The 21,584-nt window shown below is 37.8% G+C and overlaps 2 protein-coding genes across 3 annotated transcripts in view; one reads left to right on the top strand and one right to left on the bottom strand.

Annotated features, from left to right (window-relative positions):
• The window catches only part of KLHL5 (kelch like family member 5), a 50,263-nt gene extending 49,622 nt beyond the window's left edge, over positions 1–641 (bottom strand). For both annotated transcript variants that reach the window (XM_064710286.1, XM_064710287.1), the window contains exon 1: positions 499–641. The gene's annotated coding sequence lies outside the window, so the exon portion shown is untranslated. The remainder of the gene's footprint in view (positions 1–498) is intronic.
• A 2,823-nt stretch (positions 642–3,464) lies between these two features.
• On the top strand, positions 3,465–20,312 carry TMEM156 (transmembrane protein 156). The gene is made up of 6 exons (XM_064710291.1): positions 3,465–3,565; positions 7,985–8,266; positions 9,543–9,791; positions 11,872–11,979; positions 14,780–14,887; positions 20,215–20,312. Exons 1-6 carry the CDS (start codon positions 3,466–3,468, stop codon positions 20,310–20,312), a joined length of 945 nt encoding a protein of 314 aa, XP_064566361.1. The 5' UTR covers position 3,465.
• Positions 20,313–21,584: the final 1,272 nt, after the last annotated feature.

Genomic DNA, 21,584 nt, shown 5'->3' with positions numbered 1-21,584 from the left:
TGTTCGACCGGTCTCACATTTGAAAAAAAATTGTTTTCCACTATTTCATCCTGCGAAGGTGAAGGTTAAGACACATGGGGTAAGTCCCCGAGAGCTGTATCAGTGCACTTGCACCAGGTCTCCGCTCTGACCGCTTTGCACCGAGGCGGCCACGGCCGCTGCCCGTCTCGGCGGGACCGGACCCCGCGTCCCGTCCCGCCCCGCCGCCCCCGCTCCGCCCCGCTCAGGCGAGCGCGGCACTGCCCCGCCGAGCGCCGGGGCCCCGCTCGGCCCGGGCGTCTGGCACCGGGCATCGGACACCGAGCACCGGCCGCAGCCCCTCTCCGCAGCCGGCCGGCAGGAGGGAGGGAGCCCGGTAGCCGTGAGGGCGAACCCGCCCCCACCCCTCGCAGGCGCCGGCCCTCGCCCTCCTCCTCCTCCTCCTTCTCCCTTTCTCCTCCCCCTCCCCGCAGCCGCGGCCCCCTCCCCTCGCTGACGAGCCCCCACCGCCCTCCTCACCTCTCACGGTCCGGGAAGGGGGCGCGGCTGGGAGGGGGCGGAGAAAGAAAAAAAATCGCAAGGAAGGCCCCCGCACCCTCTCCCGTCCCCTCCCGCGCCCTCTCCTCCCGCCCCGCCCGGCGGCCGCCAGCCCTCCCGCTCCGCCGGGAGCCGCGGGCACTGGGCGCTCCCGCCCGCCGCTGTCGCGTCCCCGCGGCCCCGCTCCGGCCCCTCCCTCCGCTCGGGCGGCCCGGAGGGGCGGGGCCGCGAAGGACACGCCTCCTCCCGCGGGCCCCGCCCCCTGCCCCGGGGCGGGAGCGGCGCGTGGCCGCGTGTGGCGGGCCGGGGCCGGGGCCGGGCCGCTCCCGCTCCCCTCACTCTGCGGCGCCGCCCGCGGGGCGCGCCCCCTGCCGGCGGGGCAGGGGAAGCGGCAGGGGAGGCGCTGTCCGGCTCATCCGGTTCCTGGGAGTCCTTGTCTTTCTTACAAAAACATAAAGTCAGACATTTCCGTAGCTGCCCGCTGCCCCATTTAAGAGAAATAAATGTGTGGTAATACCGCAGCCTTTCACTTGCTCTCAGGACCCTGTACTCGCTGCTGAGGCAGCCCCTCCTAACCACCCCATGTGTGCAAACACACGCAGCCTTTCCTGCCCTCCTCACGCAATGCCTTACCAGTGACTGCTGCCATCCAGAGGTGGAATAATTTCCCAAATTAATAGACTGTGTGACAGCCAGATGCACCTCCAACTGCTCGAACTGATTTAAGGGTGCAGGAGGCCATTGCTGAGGCATGGCGGTGCAGGTTGGGTGCAGTAATGAGATCCACAGTGCTTGCTGGGCCTCGTTCTACACAGAAATACTGCAGGAAATATGGCCTGCATGGCTGTGTGTGGCTGTGCGCTTCGCTGTCCAACAGGTCTCATCCTGGCTGGAATTAAATAACTGAGCTGGTTTTAACTGAACTTGACATTAGGATGGGGGTTTCAAAGATGCTAGTTGTTCCAGCTGTGTAAAAATTACTAGCTGGGGGAGGGAAGATTGTCCCCAAGAAAGAAAGCTCATGTTTTCCAGGTTGGTGTGTGGCCAGGCCACACACACACACACACACACACACACACACACACAATTCAGCTACTTCACCACACACACTCACATACACACACACAGAGCTGCCCAAAGGTAGCTGTGTCTAAAGCTACGGTGTCCCTGAGGGATGTGCAGACAGATCATACAAGGGCACTCTGAACTCAGAAACAAAACAAAACTAAAATCTGCCATCACAATAGCCCTAAAATAGATTTGCCCCTTATATCAGCTTACTGCAGAGTTCTTGGAAGGCACCTTCTGTAGAATCTGATGCTCAGAGTATTCCATAGGTTAATACTGTATCAGCCTGAGCTTGGGTGGAATCCTATAGCAGAATATCTATTCTGACCTTAGACACTACCATCAGTGGTGATAGTCTGTATCAGAAAGGGACAGATACACATAGTACTTGAAAAGTCCTCCTGCGGTTTTGCAGTGTTTTCTCCTTTTCTTCTGGACAGATAGGATGGGTGAACACCATACAACACTGAAAACAGGAAAATGTAAGTAACTGATATGGAAGATACTTAAGGGGCAATGCAAATTAGCAAAAACAAAGTAGAGCTAAATTCCTAATGGATGACATATAAATTGCATAATTTTTTCCTTTTCAACTCATACCTATGATTTTTTGTATTCTATTGCTTCTATTATACCATTCTGTCAAAAAATCAGCGTTCATTTTGCTTTGATTTAGTTGCTTTCATTGCCTGAAAGTGCTACATTTAAAATTTCATTAAATTTATATTTACTACAGCTTCATTAGGACTCTTTCTATAGAATGAATACTGTATTTGCTTCCACTTGCCTTACTCATGTTCTGAGGTAACTAGATGACAAAAAGAGCATTTTGAGTTTGTAGAGCATTTCTTATTTTAAGTTCAACAGTATTACTTCATTTGGCTAGTACTCGATATTTAATAGCTTTTGGGAAAAATACTTCAGAAGACATCTTTCTGAATTAATGAAATTCTTTATACTATACCACTCTATATTTGAGTCAAGTTATTTGTTTTTACATTTGCATCATTCAGGGTAGTTTTATTCACAACATTTCAGAAATGTTCTTTGCAGTCTCATCTATAATAAAAATTTCTAGAATATCATGGTGGTTGTCAGAATTAATACTTCACTTTTAACTGAAAAGTTTAGCTGAAAAATTTTGACTATCATGTCATAGAAATAGCAATGGCTCTATCCAGTCTTCTTGTGGTGTAAAGAATAGTAAAAAGCAAATTGGCAACACATCTGTCATCTTTAAAGAATACAGCAGCAATTGATAATATGAACAACTCATCCTCAGTTCATTGTGCTTAGCATATCACTGATTGCCAGTAGAAAAACTTTAGATTGTAATGGTCAAATCAATAGTCTAATAAAGTCTGAAATATTATCTATTACATAACATTATCTGCCACCTAGCCACATGCAAATGTATATAAATAAAACAATAAAATCCCCATAACTGACTCATGTGCTTCTGAATATTTTTTATAATGAGGGTCTGACTCATTTTTTAAGAAATCTTCTTGGCCAAATGAGAACAAAATTCCTTCACAAAGATAACTGACTTACTGTTTAGCAGGTATATGGAAGTGGTTATTAAGGGGTTCTTAAAGCAAAAACTTCCACAAACATATAAAATAGTTGGGTTTTTTTCCTTATTGTCATTGTGGTACATGAATTTTATCTTGAGCATATTTGAATGAATCATCCTCATCTATGCCCATGTAAGAACAGAATGTGGTTTTTTGCAAGTTAATGCAGTGAGAAGTAAAAGGGAAAGTCATTATAAGAAAAGGAAATGAATAGGTGTTATTTTGCATAATGTCTGCACTAAGTTAAAAGCTAAACCAGGAAGGAAGTTGCCATCACTATGCTAGATGGGAGTGCCTTGGTGACATGTGCTTGCTTTTGAGAAAACCAGTAGTCTTCAGATTAGGACTAGGAATAATTATCGTGTTTATTTTGTGTTTACCTGAATTTTTCAAAATCCATGAAGGTGAGTGATCAGCTTTTAAAATAACCTTTTATTTATTCTGAAGTCTGCAATTGAAAAGTTGGCACATGCTTTCCTAAAAGCAATGGTTAGGATGCTGCACACTTCTGGAAATTGCAAAGGATATAGACTCTATTTGTTAGATTTTTTACCAACAGAGCTAATTATTCATGGTAATTTGGAATGAGTTCATAATTTCCGTACACTGCAAAATTTTTAGTAATTATTTCCATGCATGTATTTTTATGGCCTTCATAATGAAGAAAGTAGTGAAAATGCTAATGTTCTTTTATAGCAGGTGCTCATATCTTCAGAAACAACTTTTTAGAAGTTTTTATATTTAAATGCTGTAAAACTTTGTACAGTTACTATCTGGCAATGAGATGCTGTCTGTGAAGGAGATATGCAGTGTAATCTGACAAAAAGTAGAGCAGAATGGATGTAACTGAGTAAAGCAAATCTTGTAGCATAAATGCCAAATTCTTCTTTGTGATCCTAGAGGCTGATACTGAATTTAGGATAAATGCAAACTATGCATGTGTGCAAGTTACTTTTTTAAAACTGCATGAGTTAATTAAAATTGTTTTGTCACATCCATTCCTAAGAAGGCTTTTGACTAAATAACTATTATAATAAAAAGCATCCCTTTGACAAAGAGTGTATTCTCAGGCATCATAACATAATTTCTTTATGAAGCATATAATTTAGTATCAAAATATCCAGATTCATTTACTTATATATTTTTTTCATTAACCATAAAGAGTAGACATATCAGTAATTAGAATATAATGTATAAATTTTTATAGTTTATAAATGAACAAACCTGGTAAGCTATCATAAGTTTTGAATACCATAACTTTTATAATTCAGTTTAAGATGTTGGAATAATTAATGTTTTACCTCCCTGAAGAGGTAAACAAAGTATTTGTAGCCCAAATTATCCAAATAAACAATTACAGGACTATTACCAGAAGGAAACATTAACCTTAGTGTCAAACATCAAAGAATAATTACATTTTTCCATGATAATTTTTCTAGATTGCTCTTATTTTCCATGCTTTAAGCTGCAATAGTGCAATCACTGCAATTCTGTCTTAATCACAGCATGTCTAAAATAAGATTGTGAAGTATATGTGCGGAACAGAATCTTAGTCGGAGCAGCACAGATTTATATTTGGAAAATTAAAATTATTGCTGCATTTTGGATGTTTTAAAAACTAAATTACTATATAACAGACGGTGTAATGATGTCTGAATTACATTAGAAAGTAAATATGTTGAACAATTTATTCAAAATCTCTAAGGATTTTGGGTCTCTGGTTCATCAAAAACCTTCTGTTGAATACTGTTTTTTTCAGATTTTGTGACAAACCTAAAATGTTAAGAATTTTTTGTAAGTGTTTCAAATTGCTGGTTACACCATGAGACTTCAGCACACAGAGTTGTTGGAAATCTTTGAATTGTGAAATATAATCACTGGCTCTTCCTCTCTTAGTTCCTAAATGAATGGCAGAAAGCTCCTAATTCCTGGATGTCTTATCCCAGGGGAAATTCCAGCATTTACTTTCATAATGGAGAGGGAATAAAAATGGAAATTTATCATTAAACAACAATTTAGGGGGAAATCAATTTGCAAAAAAAAAAAAAAAAAAAAAAGCCTTTAAATTTTTTTCAAAAGAATACAGTTCAGCTTTACCAGAAGTGAAATGTTTCCTTTCTGTTTGTAAAGCAACGCACTTGTCGGTTACAAGCCACTGAACCTTTAAATTACACTGATTTAGAGCAGGAGGTTATCCTTTGGGCTCTGATGCTTTCAATCCCTGTCCTATCCCTTGGGTCCTGCTACTTGATGGAGTGCATCTCCTTTAATCCATCACTTGTGCATTCCCCAGCTTGTACCATAGGTCTTTTATCTCTGCAGTATTATGTGGCAACTCCAGCTTCCATAAGGAAGTGATAAAAAATGCAACTGTACTGTACACTGCAGCTCTCACTCAGAATACTGCAGAATCAAAGAGTCAAACCCATGCAAAGTGAAATATTTGCGATTTTCTTAATGGGAAGCAAGTTTTTTATAAATGTTGATCTTCCCTGTGAATACTTTTAATGGATTTGGATTTTATATGAAAAAACATCCTGTAAATAGAGGTTTTATAGAAGAATTTAATAATCACAGAACTTTTTAACATTAAGCATGTGATTGCAGGTCTTTGAACATAAATCAGTTCCCTAGAGTTACTTTGCATGGTTTCATCTGAGCAATCTTTTTTTACTATTCAGGCTGCCTGTGTTCAGATTTCACAAAATCCTTTCCAAGTTTCCTTTCACAAAACTTTTCAAGTTTCCAGAATGGTGTTTACATTTGGGAGGGTGCTTCCCAGTCCTGCAGTAAGGAGCAAGGAGTATGGTATGGCTCTCTGTCTGCCATGTAACCCACTGGGAAAGGGTAGTTTTGTTGCAGCCCTTCTTCAAGTGTTCCACAATCTATATCCCTCCTTAGAAAGGCCACAGTCCTGTGATGTGGGGAAAAAAGAAGTTTGTTTATGCTAGATTGTCATTTGATCTGCTGTCTCAGTAGAGACCTTTCAAGAGGATGGGAAGCATCCTCCCTAACTCAACAACATTCACACCTTTTCCGCTCAGATAATGTGCCTTTGACACATTTACAACAGATAACAGGCCTACAACAGATAACAGGCCTACAACAGATAACAGGCCTTTGACACACCTACAGCGAGGCTCACAGGCAGCTCTGGGATCTGTTCAGCCATTTGGGCAGTTCAAAATGGACTTTGCAGTGCTGAACATAGATGTCTGTCACAGTGCAGTCAGCAGCTTCCCAAGTCCATGGACAGATTTCTTGGTGATGAGGATATGTTAGGGAATTATGGTTAGTTGCCCTTGAAAGCTGTAGCAGTGGTTTTAGACTGGTTGCCCAGATGCCACGGCTTGCCATGAGAGCAGAGTAAGCATTCCATTTTTGCTCCTGGCTCATCTCCACAGACAAGTTCTACACAAAATGCCTCTTTCAGGTGGAAGAATTTAATCTCAGAAGGCTGCTCCATGACCTGTTGTGTGGGTCAGATTGTAAGCATTTCAAGAAAAATTCTGTGTCTTGCCTCAGGGAAGGATCAAACCCTAAATTTTGTCTGTTATTCTTCCTTTTTATATCAAAATGAACTTTTTTATACCTGTGTTTTACATTTCAATTTATTATATTTTATAAGGAGTTCATGACTCTCTGATGTAGTGTTAGTAAAGGGAAGATAATTGACTTTGACATTGGAGTTTGGATTTTATTTCTGCGTCCTGTCTGGAATCTCTCACTGAATCATTTCTGAGGTCAACCTGCTGCTCTGTGAACACAGGTGGCCGAGTGCAGCTGAGCACTGAAGCAACTAAAGGATATATTTTGTTCTCTATTCATAAGGATTTATGATCACATTGCTCCCATTGCTCATAATGGGAGTTAGATACAAAATTTTCCCTTTATAGAGATGCAAGGGTACTGCTAGAATGGGAAACATAAAGCTGTAGGTTAGTGCAGCATCAGCTCTGGGAAGTGGTTATTCATAAAGACATATTTCATGTTGGGGTCACACAAATTTTTTTATTCTTGAGTTTTTTAATCTGAAAAAATACTTCAAAGTTACTGAAAAAGCGGTTCAAAGTTAACACAACTTTTTTACTTTTAACACAAGTAAAAATTTGCATGATAAAGCTCTACTGTAATGTGGAAGACAAATCATACTCATTTATAACTATGTGTTTTTGCTGCTTGCCAGAACTGCATTAATGTACTCTAGCTATGGTACTTGATATTGAAATTTGACTACGAATACCAAACCCAAAGGTCATAATTAAAGTCCCTGTTTGTTGACTGAATATAAGAGAATGTGAAGGGTGTGGCTGGAGGATTCACAGCATTGCTGTGTATTTTCACTCTGTGGTTTCAATGTCATTTGGAAAGAAAGCTTTCATACTGATTATAGCTACTTTACAACATAAGTGCATTGGAGTGTTGCAACTCACTGTTCCAGGGCTGAGTTCCCTCTACAAACAAGTTTTCTGTTCTTTTGAAGAAGCATAAATGTGCTTTCTCTTCTTTTGAAGAACAGTTAAATTGGAGCAGCTTTGAAACAGGAATGTGACTAGATACCATCAGAAATTCCAGCTACTATTACAAGAGTTATAAGACAATTCAGCAAATAAAATCCAGCATCTAGGTTGTGGGAAGATCCTGTGCTTGCTTCCTCTCACATATGATGCATTTAATGTCCTGTCATAACCCTCAAGAAAAAATAATTTTAAAAGTGCATTTCATCATAAGATGGTTGGAATATGCACTACATGATGCTTCTGAGCACATGTCCATTTGTCCTATATGACTGTCTGACTAATGTAGCACTCTTTCTTTTACAGCCAACACTGTCATGGTGTCCTGCATGGATACCTGTTCATCAAGTAACATCACTTTTCCGCTTTGTACTTTTAACAATTCTTACAAAACATCAGTGCAACAAAGAAGAGAAACCCAGACTATTTTGCTGAAGGTCATTATAAATAATACCAATTTCCAAAACATTCCATGTATTTGCCAGTCGTCCTGGAGGGAACAACAGTCCCACCCTAAACAGAGAGAGTGTGAATCCAAGAGGGATGTGAATGTTGATCATCAAGGATCAGGGTCAGTAACTAAAGAAAGTAAGTAGGATAAGAGAAATACTTAATTTTGAAGTAGCTAATTACACAATAAAAGACAAGTGTTTATTTGGTACTTAGAAAAAAATTATATGTTTCTGGTTCTCTGTGGTCTTTGCATGTCTGTGAACAATGGCGGTTTTTAGCTTTTTTTGCATGGCTAGAAAATGCAGATTTTGTGCCAGATTCTCAGTGGCATTCATTCCTGGCTGTCAGTGAAACATGTTGGTAGCAATTACTTTCTAAAGTACTTAATTTATTTATAAGGAGTTGTACATTCTGACAATTTTTCAAGCTGAATTTGCTTTTAAATGTCATTATGGAATTCTACATGTAGATTGCCTGCATTATGAAGATAGGCTGTATCTGAAGAACTAATTCAGGCGGTAACTATTCCAATGGCAACTATGGAAGAAATAACCATTTTTGTGTTTGTAGTCTACATTATCCTCAACTGTGTAGCATCAGAAATGGCCTTACATGTTTTATAGACGGCAGCACTGACTAAGGAATGGCACTGCAATACAGAGCAGAGATAGCAACCCACATCTTTTCAGAGCAGTAGCAGCCCATTCCTTCTCTGCCATATACACTTGCAAATATCTGGAAATCTTTGGGGAAGAGGATACTTCTTTCTAACATTGTCAGCAACAGAGGCAATAGGCCACCAAGTCCTGAATATAAGAAATACAGTTATTTTCCAACCTGTGGAAAAAATATATGTTTTCCTTGTTACAAAACAGCTGTCTTAACAAGTATGAAAAAGAAAAGCTTATATATGGACAACCTCTGTTCTCAGTTATACCTGTACAACTGAGACTTTTGACAATATCTCACCTGTTTATGGTAAACACAGAACAAGTCTCACATATTGTGTGGTTTGAAGGGAAGCAAGGACCTCCTGCAACTGATAGCAAACAGACAGTGTGTGCACTTCAAATCTTTATCATCATGTGGCTTCTGCCTGGGTTTTGTCCTTCTCATAGCCTGATTTTTGCCTGTTGCCTTTGGCAACTGACAAAAACAACAAAAACTAAAAGGTGATAGTAAAGCAAAAAAGAGTTATACTTTGCAGGGAAAATGCATAAGATAACCAATGCTCTTTAGATCTATTCAGAGTAACTTTACACAGTATATATTTATCCATCTTTTTCATAGTCAGTGATGTAGAAACCTTTATGTTTTTGCAAATGAGACAGAGAATTCACTGTATTTTTTGAGAATTGTCTCTTGATTTACCACTTGTGTAACAGTTTTTTTAAATTTTTATTTCCAAAAGCAAAAGGCTCGCTTGAAGTGAAAACAGAAAACATTACTTATTTTTATAAATATTTTAATTTCACTACGATTTCCAAGAAAGAAGTGGAGCATAATACAAACTACCTGATGGAAATCCACATCAACAATTCTATGGTCAGAGGACAAAACGCAGCCAACAAACAACTAAATCATTCTTGTCTCTTGGCAATGATGGAAGACCAAAATGACTGTGTAAATATTTCACTGCAACTGAAGTCTTATATGGAATGTAAGTTACAAAGGAGATTCAGAATGGAAATCAAACTAGGAACAGTTAATCTTACAAAAAATCTCAAGTAGGTAGTTGTCTGCTTCCAGCAACCATTTGAAAATATTTAAATATTTTACAAGAAGAGAATACAATTTTGAACACCCCTTATTAAAAAGCAGACCATAGTAGACAACTGATGATTTTTATAATTATTTAAAGCAGGTTTAGCTGTACCCTTTTTTTTCTAGAAGAAATACAGCAAAGATCTGTACACTGTTTCTTGATTAGCAGCAACATATGCACACATTGCATGTAACAAAACCTGGAAATATAATTTTTTTTCCTTTCCTGATAATGGCATAACCCTGTTGTCTTGGAGGTAAATTTAAAAATCCCTGTTAACTCTGGTGATAAGAGAATCAGGAGATAAGTTTGACCATTCTAATGTTTTACTGCAGTAGCCTACTATATAGCCTCACTGCAGTATGCTTAAAAGATAATTCTTCAGCTGAACTAAGTTTAGTTCCCCCATAGGACAACTTCAGCTTTTTATATTTCTCTTTGTGCTGCAAAAGGGTTTTGTTTGATTTCCTGACCATGGTTAGGGCTTCCATTCTGTCTATCTACAACACTTATCATTTGGAAATTGCTGAATTATTGCATTCACTTGGTTTTGCATGGAAAATTTATTTTATGCTGTACCTTTGCTGGAAAAAATATGGTTTTTAGAGTTGGATTAATATATGTTAATAAGTCCAGGGAAAATCCTAGAGAAGAAAATGCATTTTAGGATTGTTTTGGGTTTTTGCTTGTTTGGATTTTTTTTAATAGATGTGTCTAGCCATGAGAGGAGCATAATTTGTAACTTGCCCTGCTAACTTGTGTCAATACTATGAACTAATTGCCCTTTGTTAATACTGATTTACCTGGGTAGCAGTAATCTCATATTAGCAATGAAAATTAACAGTATGTCTTTTTTTTCTCTTTACTTCAAAACAGCTAAAGAGGTGCTCAGGGCTTTTACTAAGCAAGGCTGATAATCAAGTCATTACAAGCCACTACAAGATGAGGTAGACTGCTCTATTTAAAAGGAGCCTAGATTACTGTAATAAAAGATATTTTTAGTTCTAAATTAGGAGGAATGAGCCATGGGGTCATTGGCATTTGCTTCATGGAGAAGATACCAGGGAAGTTGAAGTCTAATTATGCTGTTCTAAGTCAGGGAAAGGGAAACAGTAGTTTGGCTACAGTCTGTAATTCGATTTTTTATGGGTTATAGTAACACAGCTGGTTTTTAAAACAGTTATTTGACAGTGCTGAGGTATGCATTAACATGCAGCTGCCAAAGAGAGTTGAAAGGCCATTCAGCCAACCAGAGGGGAAAGTTCTCCACATCATTTCTTTGTTGTGTACAGTCCTGACTTGTACTAGTTATTGAACTAAATCCCTGTGGAATGTGGGTGCATTTCTGCAGCAGTTGTTGTCCAAAAGAGCAGCCTACCTCCTTTATCCAGTCCCATGTGATTCTTCCTCAAGGCAACTTTAAAGGAATTCCCCAGAGGGCTCCTGTTGGTGACATTTCTTCACTTTTTTATAAGAAAAAAATCTATATGTAGAATCTTGCCTTCTATCATATGAAGATAGACCAGGAGTTTAAGAATGCCAGTACAGGCCAATGTTGGACAATGGACCACTCCCTTCCTTGCTTTATGCAGACAGAGGGGACACATGTTACCCTTGTTCTACCTTAAATATAAATGTTCATCTTTGAAACATTTTCATTGGCTGAGTTGAAAAGTTACTCAGTCATCGGTATCTATTTCAACCATGGAAAGATATACAGATATAGAAATAGATAGAGATATAGATATAAAAATACAGGCAAAAATTAAGCTAAATTCTAGACAGGAAACCTAACATCAAAAACCAGAGAAGGCTGAAAGAAAAAGGCATAATCTCTTATCTTTTTTTGATTTTGTTTTGTTTTTATCTGTGGGGATGGGCACAATTCATAAACCTACTAAGATGGAATGTTCTGCTTTTTTCTGCTGCCAGCGATTTGCTGCTTAATTTTCTCTCTTGTACATTTTATGGACAGATCCAATGTGTATGACGAAGATCACTTGGCTCACTATGATTGCAGTAGTTTTTGTATTTACTGTTTCAATTGTCATCTACAAAATAGTCCAAGAAAATAAACGGAACTGTAAGTAACAAAAAGCTAATCTGCATCAATCTAAATTTCTATTCAAGTAAGAATATATTCATTTATAATAACAAAACTGTTGTCTGTTGCTGTAGCTCAGACTGATATTTTGATTGTCAAATGGTAAAAACTTCTTAGAGACTGACTAAAGTACTTAGATGATTGATAGTATTACCTCTCACCTCTTTGGTGGATGCAAAAACTGTAGATGCAAATCCAAGCTTGTTGATGGCAAATTAAATGTGGGGATTTTGATAGATGATTGATGGCTTAGTGATATGAACTTCTGGTTTCACACTGATTTCAGTAGATGAAACAATTACTGTTAAACTTTGTGAAAAGTCTTAAGCAGAAATCGCAATGACCAGTATAAATGAATTGAAATACCCTTTCCTTCCTGAAGGTAATTTATTTAGGTCACAGCCAGGAAAAATTACAGGATAGATATGAGGAGATATACACTTATCTGTCTGTCCTGAAAACTGGCTATTCAAATTCATTGGTGGTGTAATCCCATGCAGGGCAACCAAGGTGCACCTTCTTAAGCCAAGAGCTGAATTAAGCCCAGATAACATTTCATCTCTTTACTTCATCTCTATTACTTCAGCAAAGAAAACATTTCTGTGATTTCTGAAACATCACTATTGACTATTCCAAGTGATTGGAACTTTGCTATGAGAGAATTTGCCATTAGTTCAGTGATTGAAACAATTGTTTCTAGAATATTCTTTCAGCCATGATAGGCTCTTCTCTTGGGATACATGTAGAAATCAGATTTACAGTATTTTCTCTAGCAATATACAATGAATAAAACAAGAATAAAATGGTAGGGGTACCCTGAGCTTGAGATCTTTGAGCAATTAAGATAAAGTCCTCTGCACAAAAACAGTGCTGAAAATTGACCACTTGTCAGCTGCTGGTCCTTGTCTCGCTTCCCAAGCCAGAGGTAGGTGGTACCAGGAGCACATTACCTTTCATCACTGTGGAAAGAATATTACTGAAGCTGTTACCTGAGGGAATAACTCTCAGGTGCTTTTCACAGCAGTTTGCAGAGACGTTCTGCTTGTGCCAGCCCTGAGTGGGCAGAATGCCTCCAGACAGCAGCATTTGTTGCTATTGCCAGGCAGGTGTGCATTCCCCTGTAGCTCAGAGCTGCTGAAAGGAGGCCCTGGTCACAGGGGTAGTAAACCAAATAATAATCCTTATCCATTCCCCTGGTCATCCTTACTGTATGCACAGGTAATTTTGTAATGAAGGAGCAACAGAAGTCTAGCTTTACTCATAACTGAACAGAAGGAAGAGTAGTGCCCACACACAAAATGTTTCTGTGATTTTTTTGCATAATGTAAATACTTTATGCATATATCTTTAATGACTGAGCAAAATAATTGCTTGAGATGTCAAGTTTGTACCCTCCCCACCTCGATGAAAGGAGCTCCTTACCAGATGATGTTGCTTAAAATACATGATATTTTACTTATTGCTAGAAGCAATTTCTGAGACAGATTTCATGTATATAAAACCCACGAAGTGTAAATTATGACTTTATAAGTGGGCTATTAAGTGCTCTAATTTAAAGGACTTTTATTTGTAATTTGAAAACCACTTATAAATGTCATGTCTCTGATTTTCTCTGCTTTGAGTCATAACGTTCTATTTTGTTCTATTAATGTAGAACTGTAAGTAGTGATGATTAATGATTTAGTAGCTTTATTCTTAAACTACACTTTTTTATTAAATTCAAGTTTTCAGAATCATTGTGAACACAAACAGGGAGGAAGAGATGCCCTTTTGAGGCTTCTAATAACTTACTAGCTTCAGGGATACATTTTATGCTAATTGAGGAAAAGTGGGTTTATGAGTTAAATTTATAATATATAACATTATAAACAACATCATTATGTTACTGATAAAAAGACAAGTGCACAAAAAATAAAACTTAAGGTTTATGTGTATATATTAAGATGCCACCTTTCATTGCATATGAATGGTGGCGTCTATAAACTTTTTTTTTTCCAGTGGTGCTCAAAGAATAGAGCAGAACTATTAGCTATGTTTCTAAAACAGCTGTTATGAGTTTTTCCAGCCATAGTTCAGTTGGTATTTTTTTCTGTGCATTGCTGAGCACCACTGAAAGCTGTTAAGAAATGTGGAATTACTCATTTCCTCTTGAGACCTTGCAAGATATTCTGCTAGGTAGACTCTGAGACTCTCTGAATCATTAAGCTATTTTGACAAGTGCATAAAATAAAATATCCAAATAAACTTGGTGAAGGTTACAACTGATCCATTATAAAGGCCTTAAACTGGAAATTAATTGTTTTGCCTTTTCCTTTCCACTCTTGTCTCATGACCACTTCCAGAGCTTCCTTTGACATTATCTGTTACAGTGTCTGCTTGGGGCTTTAGTGCTTTAGATCTCCACTGGCTAGTCATAAAAAAATTCATGACCTAAATAATTTTAACTTAATGAATTTCTTAGTGTTCTCAAAGGAAAAAGATAAAAATAAATTCTGTTACATAGAATTGGAGTGAGGCTGTCACCAGAAGCTGGCTGAGCCCTGGACTGCCGTCGCTGCTGAACAGGACTAACCACAACAGTTACTTACCACACAATTTCTACAAAATTTCATTCAGAAAAATACAAATCATCTGGCTCTTGGTTTTCCTCATCACCTTATTCCAACACCTTCCTGATTTTTTAAACACTTTCCAAGGTATTCAACAGTTTAATAATAAGGGATTTACAAGCTTTCCTTCTAATCAGGGCTGATGCTAACATAAGACATTTTGTTTAAAGCAGATTATAAACAAAGAGTAGCAACATCAGTTTCTACTGTTCTAAGAAGAAAGAGTTCCATACATGCAAGAAGAACTGTATCTGCTACTAAAATTCATCCTTTTCCTGGTAAGTATATAAAAGTAAAACAAAATTTAACAAATCTTGAGGCATGAGGAGATCAAGAAAGGCCTTTTAAGACTTTCCTGTCAAGAGATGCTTCAAGTTTGTTTCAGAGTTACCTTGGTCATACACAAATTTGATCTGCTTATGTTAAGGAAACACTTTTTTGGTTTAAAGAAATAAATCTGACAACAAAACTATAAGAAGATTTATATATATAATGTGAGAATGCTTCTCCCAGTCTTTCCAGTGTGTTGCATTAATGACTTTGAACTTTTTAATTTTTGGTCATATTGTGTGCCAGTTTTGAGGTTTGTCACCTGAGTGCTTTGTGTGTGTAAGAAAAATATACAGAGATGTACATATGTGTTTGTATGTTCTATGTGTTTGTGACTCTTGATAAAATTTGCTATCAAAGCATGGAATGAATGGCTGCAGCAGGACTCAATAAATGGTTCTGCTGGCACTTCATAGCCTATTTCTAGGTCAAATTCCCACAAAATAAAATTTTTGAGTTTCAGATAGGTAAAAAATTGTGGTCTTCGGAGAGGGTAGTATGCTTACCACAGATAAATTAAATGACATGGCTAAACACAAAGTTTGGATTCTAGAAAACTGGATTTGGCATCAAATATCTGTGTGAGTGCCAATTACCAGGTGTTTCTGTGAGTGTTACTGACATTGCTCAAAGACTGAAATGTTTTCATAAATTTCATGGATTCTGGTTTTTTGAAGGGAGCTATATCTTTAAAAATATTAACATGAACATACAGAATAATAGCTCTGAATGGCAAATTAATGGCAAACTGTATTTCCCTTCAAAACAAGAAAAATACAAAGCCAGCAAATTACAAAAGTGGTTTTAAATATGACTTAAGGCTTAAGTACTTTGCTTTTTGTTTTGTTAGTTCTTCGGGAGTAAGAGGAAACTCACTAATTTATGTCTACAACTCAGTATTTCATGGCATTTCAATTTTACCTAGAAAAGAGTGAATAGCTTCTTGTCTGTCTGAACTCCCCTGTGAGTACAATTTATGCTTCTTGCTCTTAAAGCACTGGCTACCTCTGAGATATATTTATGAGCTCATTCTTTTCATTCTGCATGGAAGGAATTACTTTTCTGACATCTGTTGTCTTGAGTAGCTTCACTAATATCATGCCTGTTTAAACACATGTTCAGAATGGCATTTTTAATGCTGTTTAATGTTGTATATCCAAGGCATTTTTGATGATGGGGTCTTATAGAAATTCAAATCTGATTTTACTAGATTTTACTGAAGAGAATAAGAAACCCTTGTTGGTCTGTCATTCTCATTTTTAAGCGCCTCCTACTACAATCAATCCATGAAACCCAGAAAGATGCTTAGTTGCATGAACTGCTATAATGGGGTTTATTTTAAAATAAAATTCCTTCGTTTCACACACCATAATTTCAGTCAATCCAATCAATTTCATGGTTTATACCAATATAATTTAAAATATGATCAAATCCATATGAAGAGTTTATTCTTTCCATAGTTGCTAAGCTTAGGATTTGTTACCGTGATAATGGATTATAAATAGCTACAGATGACTTTGTTGACAGCCCTTGACAATATTTTCCTTATAATTAGAGCATAGCTTGCAGTCTTGAAAGAAACCATTGAGATCCACTGAAGACAATACAATCACCCTGGAAACACAGCAATGAGTACTTGAGAGGATGTGCCAGTACATCTTATAGATGAAAAGATGGAAAAGTACTCCTAAAAGGTTATTTGAAGTAAAGAAATTACAGGGGAAGAAAAAGAGGGAAGCCTATACTTCGAGAATGGGAGTGAATTCTTAGGAGGCTTAGTAAATGACTGGCTTAATGTCCTACAAAAAAGTAATATACAGCATGGGTGTTAGTTCTGTAAAACTGTTAGTGGCTTTATATCCACGAATCATTGTCATTAAGTCGAGTGACCAGAGGAAAGGGGGGAAAATGTACAGAATGTTCTCTGGGGAAGGATTAAATTTACAACCTTCCAAATTCACAGTACTGCAAAGGATTAAGCACATATAGTGAGGAGAGGGGAGCTTAATAGCATTCTGTCATAAATATTAACTAAATGTTGTCTGGGCTGTAAAGCTAAAAAAGAATGCACTAGAACATGGGTTATGCAAACATTTTCTAGACCTCAGAGCTGGCCCTGCCATTGCATTTATGTATAGTAACTGTCCCTTGAATGGTATGAACTGACAAAAAAGAGTTTCCCTTAAATGCATCCACAAGACAAGTGAAAGAAGACAGGATACCTTTTTTTAATGCAAGAAGTATTCTTTAAGTGGCTGATCTGTATTTCCAGACACAGAGGCACAGAGGATTTTCATCAAATAGAACTTGATAGTAATAACACATGGAAAAGGATCCATTGAAGCCACTTCCTTGCTTTGCATTTACTACAGAGAATCTTAGTGAGATTCCCACTCGAGAATTTTATTGCAAGAATTTCTTTGAAGAGCTCTCATAAATTCAAGAAGCAGTAGAAGAGGTTTTAGAACAGCTTAATAAATTAATAATGGCAATTAGAAGGAGTAGAATGTATTCCCCACAGAGTTTTAAAAGAACTCAGATAGAAACTGCTGAATTGTCATTTGCAGCTTGCTGCTTAAATCGGTCTCCAATGCAGATAAAAGGAAGAAAGTTATACTTACCCTGCTGTTATTCCTCTTCCTTAGCCCATTTTCCCTAAACCACTTGGGTACCTCTTTGGTACCTCTTCCAGTCTAGTAACTGACTAAGTGCAGTTATTCTCATGTAGCTGTATCCTAAAAAAAGTTAATCCTGGGCACATGGCACAAAATTACTTGTTGGGAGCAGGCCAGTGTGCCTGAACTGTATGCTACATCATTCAAAATAAAAAAAAGGCAAGAATAAGTTGCAGAGGAATGAGGTTGCATAAATCAGGGCATTTAATAACTAGGCTGAATCTGCCTAGTAGGGTCTGGAAGATTCACTAACATAATTAGTTGGGTTATACTTTAGTGGAAATTTATATTACTGGAATCTTATCACCATAAACTCCCATTCAGACTTTATTTTCCTAGAGTAAGAACAACATTCCTTGTTTATTTTGATTGTATTTCAAATGTGGCATAAGATGAGTTAGAAAAAAAAGGCTTATTCTCATTCCTGTACTAGAACTGGACAATGCACACAGGGAATCATATTGTTAAAATCATCATGTTATTGCTCTACAGTCTGTGTGGGCAGCCTTAGTTCAAGCATAATATCTTGTTCTACATTGCTCAAACAAAATATTCATTTTTAGTGATGCTCCATTGGCTCATGGAGTCACAGTTTGGTTCCTTACATTTTAGGATACAAATACAAGATTTCTTGACTCAATTGTCTGGCTCACAGTAATGCAAAGTTAATTCTGATGGATGGTGGTTTCATAACTCATCCTGAAAGAAGAGCATTGCAGGGTCACAGTGACAACCAGGATTCAGAGAATAAAACCTCAGGCTTCCTGGCCTGCAGTTGTTTCCTGGACTGTTTAGGGTTTGTGACATCCATACTATTTGATACAAGTGGGCTTGACAGCTATAATTTCCACAGAAGAAACAGCAAGACAAATTCCCTCTCATTTGAATTGCCGTATTGTTTTCTGTGCTATCCTATTAAAATAATAGTTCCTTTCCCACAAGATTAGAGGAAATAGGGGAAATTCTGCCATATCTCTGATGTGTTGCTATAGCTTCAGGTTAGTTGACATGTAGGAAACAGAAGCAAATGCTGGCTCAGCAGTGTCAGGGCTGGCATCCCAGTGAGTTCAGACTTACTCCTCCTTGTATTCTGCAATACATTTTCTTTTTAGCAAAGAGAACAGGCAAGACACATCTTCTACAGCAGCAAATAGATGCCAAGGCAAGAAAGAGAAATTTGTTTAATCTTGGCTAACTGAAACATCACCTATTTGGTGGTCCCTCTCAGTTCCTGACATAGCTGAATAATTATCTTTCCCTCTGCAATTTACATGAATTATATTGGCAAAAGCAAAGCTTCTCATATACAGTATATATAGTATATATGATATACTATACTATCTATGATATACTATATATATAATATAGTATTCAATATTTAACATAGACTTACATGTTTCTGAAATGCAACATAACCAAGAAAATTGTGAAGGTTCATTAAGACTTTGGAGCTTTTAAATTTTTTTTTCAGATAAAAAGGAGGATAAAATCTATAGGATGCAGGTAACTTTTTATAGCCCCTGTATGCTTTCCATAGAGCCCTGATGCACAAAGGACCTTTTCTCTGCTCAGTTTGCATGCATGCAGAACACTCTTACACACAGGCACTGAAGGGGATATCAGCCTCTATTCCCATTCTCTCCAGATTCATCTCATTCATCTTGAGGGTCAAACAAGATCCACTGTTATTTTTTTAAAAACTTTTAAATTTTTTTTACTTTTCATTTCATATTCAGCTGCTTGAGTGCCAAGATCCAAACTGTATTTTAAACTGCATTTGTAAAAAGAAAAGCCCAAATGATGTAGTCAGTAGAGAATGAACATAGCTAGATATGAATGGCACAGTTTATCCTCTTATGGTTAGCTCAGTGGAAACCCATTTGTAGGTTTATGGAAGTAATGGATAGTCAGGGACAGGATGGACCTGGAGTCAAAATATTATTTGTGTTCTACAGCAGTTCTTTGAAAAATGCATTGGATAAACAACTCCGCATGCATTTGCCTGACAGTGTTATCTCTGCATTTCCTTATCAGTATTCCACTGAGATACTGTATCAGGATCTGTGTGCTAAAGGCATCACCTCACCCCTTCCTGCTTCTGAGGTGTATGCTGTCAGCCTTGTTGACAACTGGGTGATACCTGGTAGCTCTCCCTCTGTGTGTGACAAATGAGCTGAGGCCACACCACGTGTGCCTGTGGCAATCTGTGCTGCCCTTATGTGAAAATGAGTCAGGAATTTCGCACTCTCAATTTCCATTGTTTCTGCTTAACTGGCCAAATTTAGGAGTTTGTATTTTGGGGGGCACTTACATAACCTCAAATTTGCATGCTCTTGGATTTTCACTACAATTTCTTCACAAATTTATTTGCCTACTTTCAAGCTGCTTCCCAGATCAGTGTAGAATCAGGACATTGTAGTCCTACTAGCATTAAAAGGAAGTTAAATACCAAACATGGTTAGTACTTTCAGTACTGTCCATCTCTGCCTTGTGTTCAGATAGGTCTCAATTATTTTTCAAACTTGCATATGCAAGTCCAACACTCTGTAGATATATTTGCTGTTAATAATATAGATAAAAATTATTTTAACTTTCAATAGTGAACACCAGCAAACAACAGGCCCCACTTCCTGCACAGACCACAAACAGACTATCTGTAATTCCTGAACAAGAGCATTGTCACGTGGAACAACTGTAGAAGGTAAGTAAACATCTTACAATCCTGATTATTCTGGTTTGCCTCATATATTTAGAATTAATAGTGTGGATATCTGAGGAAAATAATTATTACTTCTTCTAGCCAAGTGAATAAGATAAAAAACTGGATAATGTGTTTTGTGAGAGCTAGGCATGAAAAGAGAATCAGTTTTACTTCTGCTACCAAAAGTGATCTATAATCATATGTGTTAGCCTAATAAACCCTGTGTGCCCCTGCAGACCTTGGTGCAAATTCTGACACTTTTTCTGGTGCAAAATATTGTGTCCTAAACTTCAGCACTGTGCTGACATTTGTTTTTATAAGGCGGAGGAAAATAGCAATTAGCAAATGATCTCTGAAGAAAATTCCATATTTGAAACAAATAGCCTCCTTATAAAATTCCTCAAGCAAAAGAAATTGATCACTCTGTTGTTCTTACACCAGTCAGAAGGAATGATGAGAAGCTGGTTTCTGTTCAGAACCAAGACTAATCTCCCAGTCCTAACTTTCTGCAGCCACTGTGCTGCAGTAATTGTTTCAGGAATTCCAGATGTAAGGAACCAAATCTTCATAGAAATGTGCAGTAAGAGATAGCTCTTCCTGAAAATGCTTGTAATGACTAGAAAAATAGATGCTACTTGAATAAGTAATACAGACTAATAGTGCATAGATCAGGTGATAGCTACTTGCACACATTTTATTATTGTGTATGGTGATTTTTTTACATTAAAGGCTTAAGGAGTTCCTTCTTTTATATTTCTATTTAAATTGGATTGAGTTTTATTGGAAACTCAATATAATGTCATGCTATCTTTTTATGGTGTTAAAAAATTTATGTACTGAAGAGCAGTTTGATTTTTGTGCTTCATGTGGAACGATGAAGATGAAATTGCACATTCAGAACAGAACTAAATGAAAAATTTTGAACAGCTTTGCTGACAGAATATGAGGTAATTCCATAGTAAATTAATAACTGAACTAGAGAAATTTTTGGTGTTTGAATGAGACTAGCTGGGTTATAGGATAGTATATTATAGTTATTAAAAATACTGGCCCCTGTTTAAGTGATTGTCATCCATAGATCTTGTGAAGACTTACAAAGATAAGAAGTTGTTACTGTTACTATTTTTAAAATGAGGCTGTCAGGAGACACAAAGAAATGACATGACTTGGGAACTCTGTGACATAGCTGAGAGTAGTTCCCAGATCATCTGAGTTCAGCTGTTTGCCATTTGGGCTCAGTTTCTGACTGAGCAGGTGCTTTCCAGCCCC

The sequence above is a fragment of the Zonotrichia leucophrys genome, chromosome 4 (genome assembly GCF_028769735.1).
Source record: "Zonotrichia leucophrys gambelii isolate GWCS_2022_RI chromosome 4, RI_Zleu_2.0, whole genome shotgun sequence".
In the NCBI taxonomy this organism is placed as follows: domain Eukaryota; kingdom Metazoa; phylum Chordata; class Aves; order Passeriformes; family Passerellidae; genus Zonotrichia; species Zonotrichia leucophrys.
This window is presented reverse-complemented; position numbering and strand designations above follow the sequence as displayed.

Bases quoted from the DNA above. Each gene is read 5' to 3' on its own strand.
- TMEM156 (XM_064710291.1), top strand. From the start codon at position 3,466: ATGTGCTTGCTTTTGAGAAAACCAGTAGTCTTCAGATTAGGACTAGGA. The intron at 9,792-11,871 runs GTAAGTTACAAA...TTTTATGGACAG, and splicing joins ACTGAAGTCTTATATGGAAT to ATCCAATGTGTATGACGAAG. The intron at 14,888-20,214 runs GTAAGTATATAA...AACTTTCAATAG, and splicing joins TAAAATTCATCCTTTTCCTG to TGAACACCAGCAAACAACAG.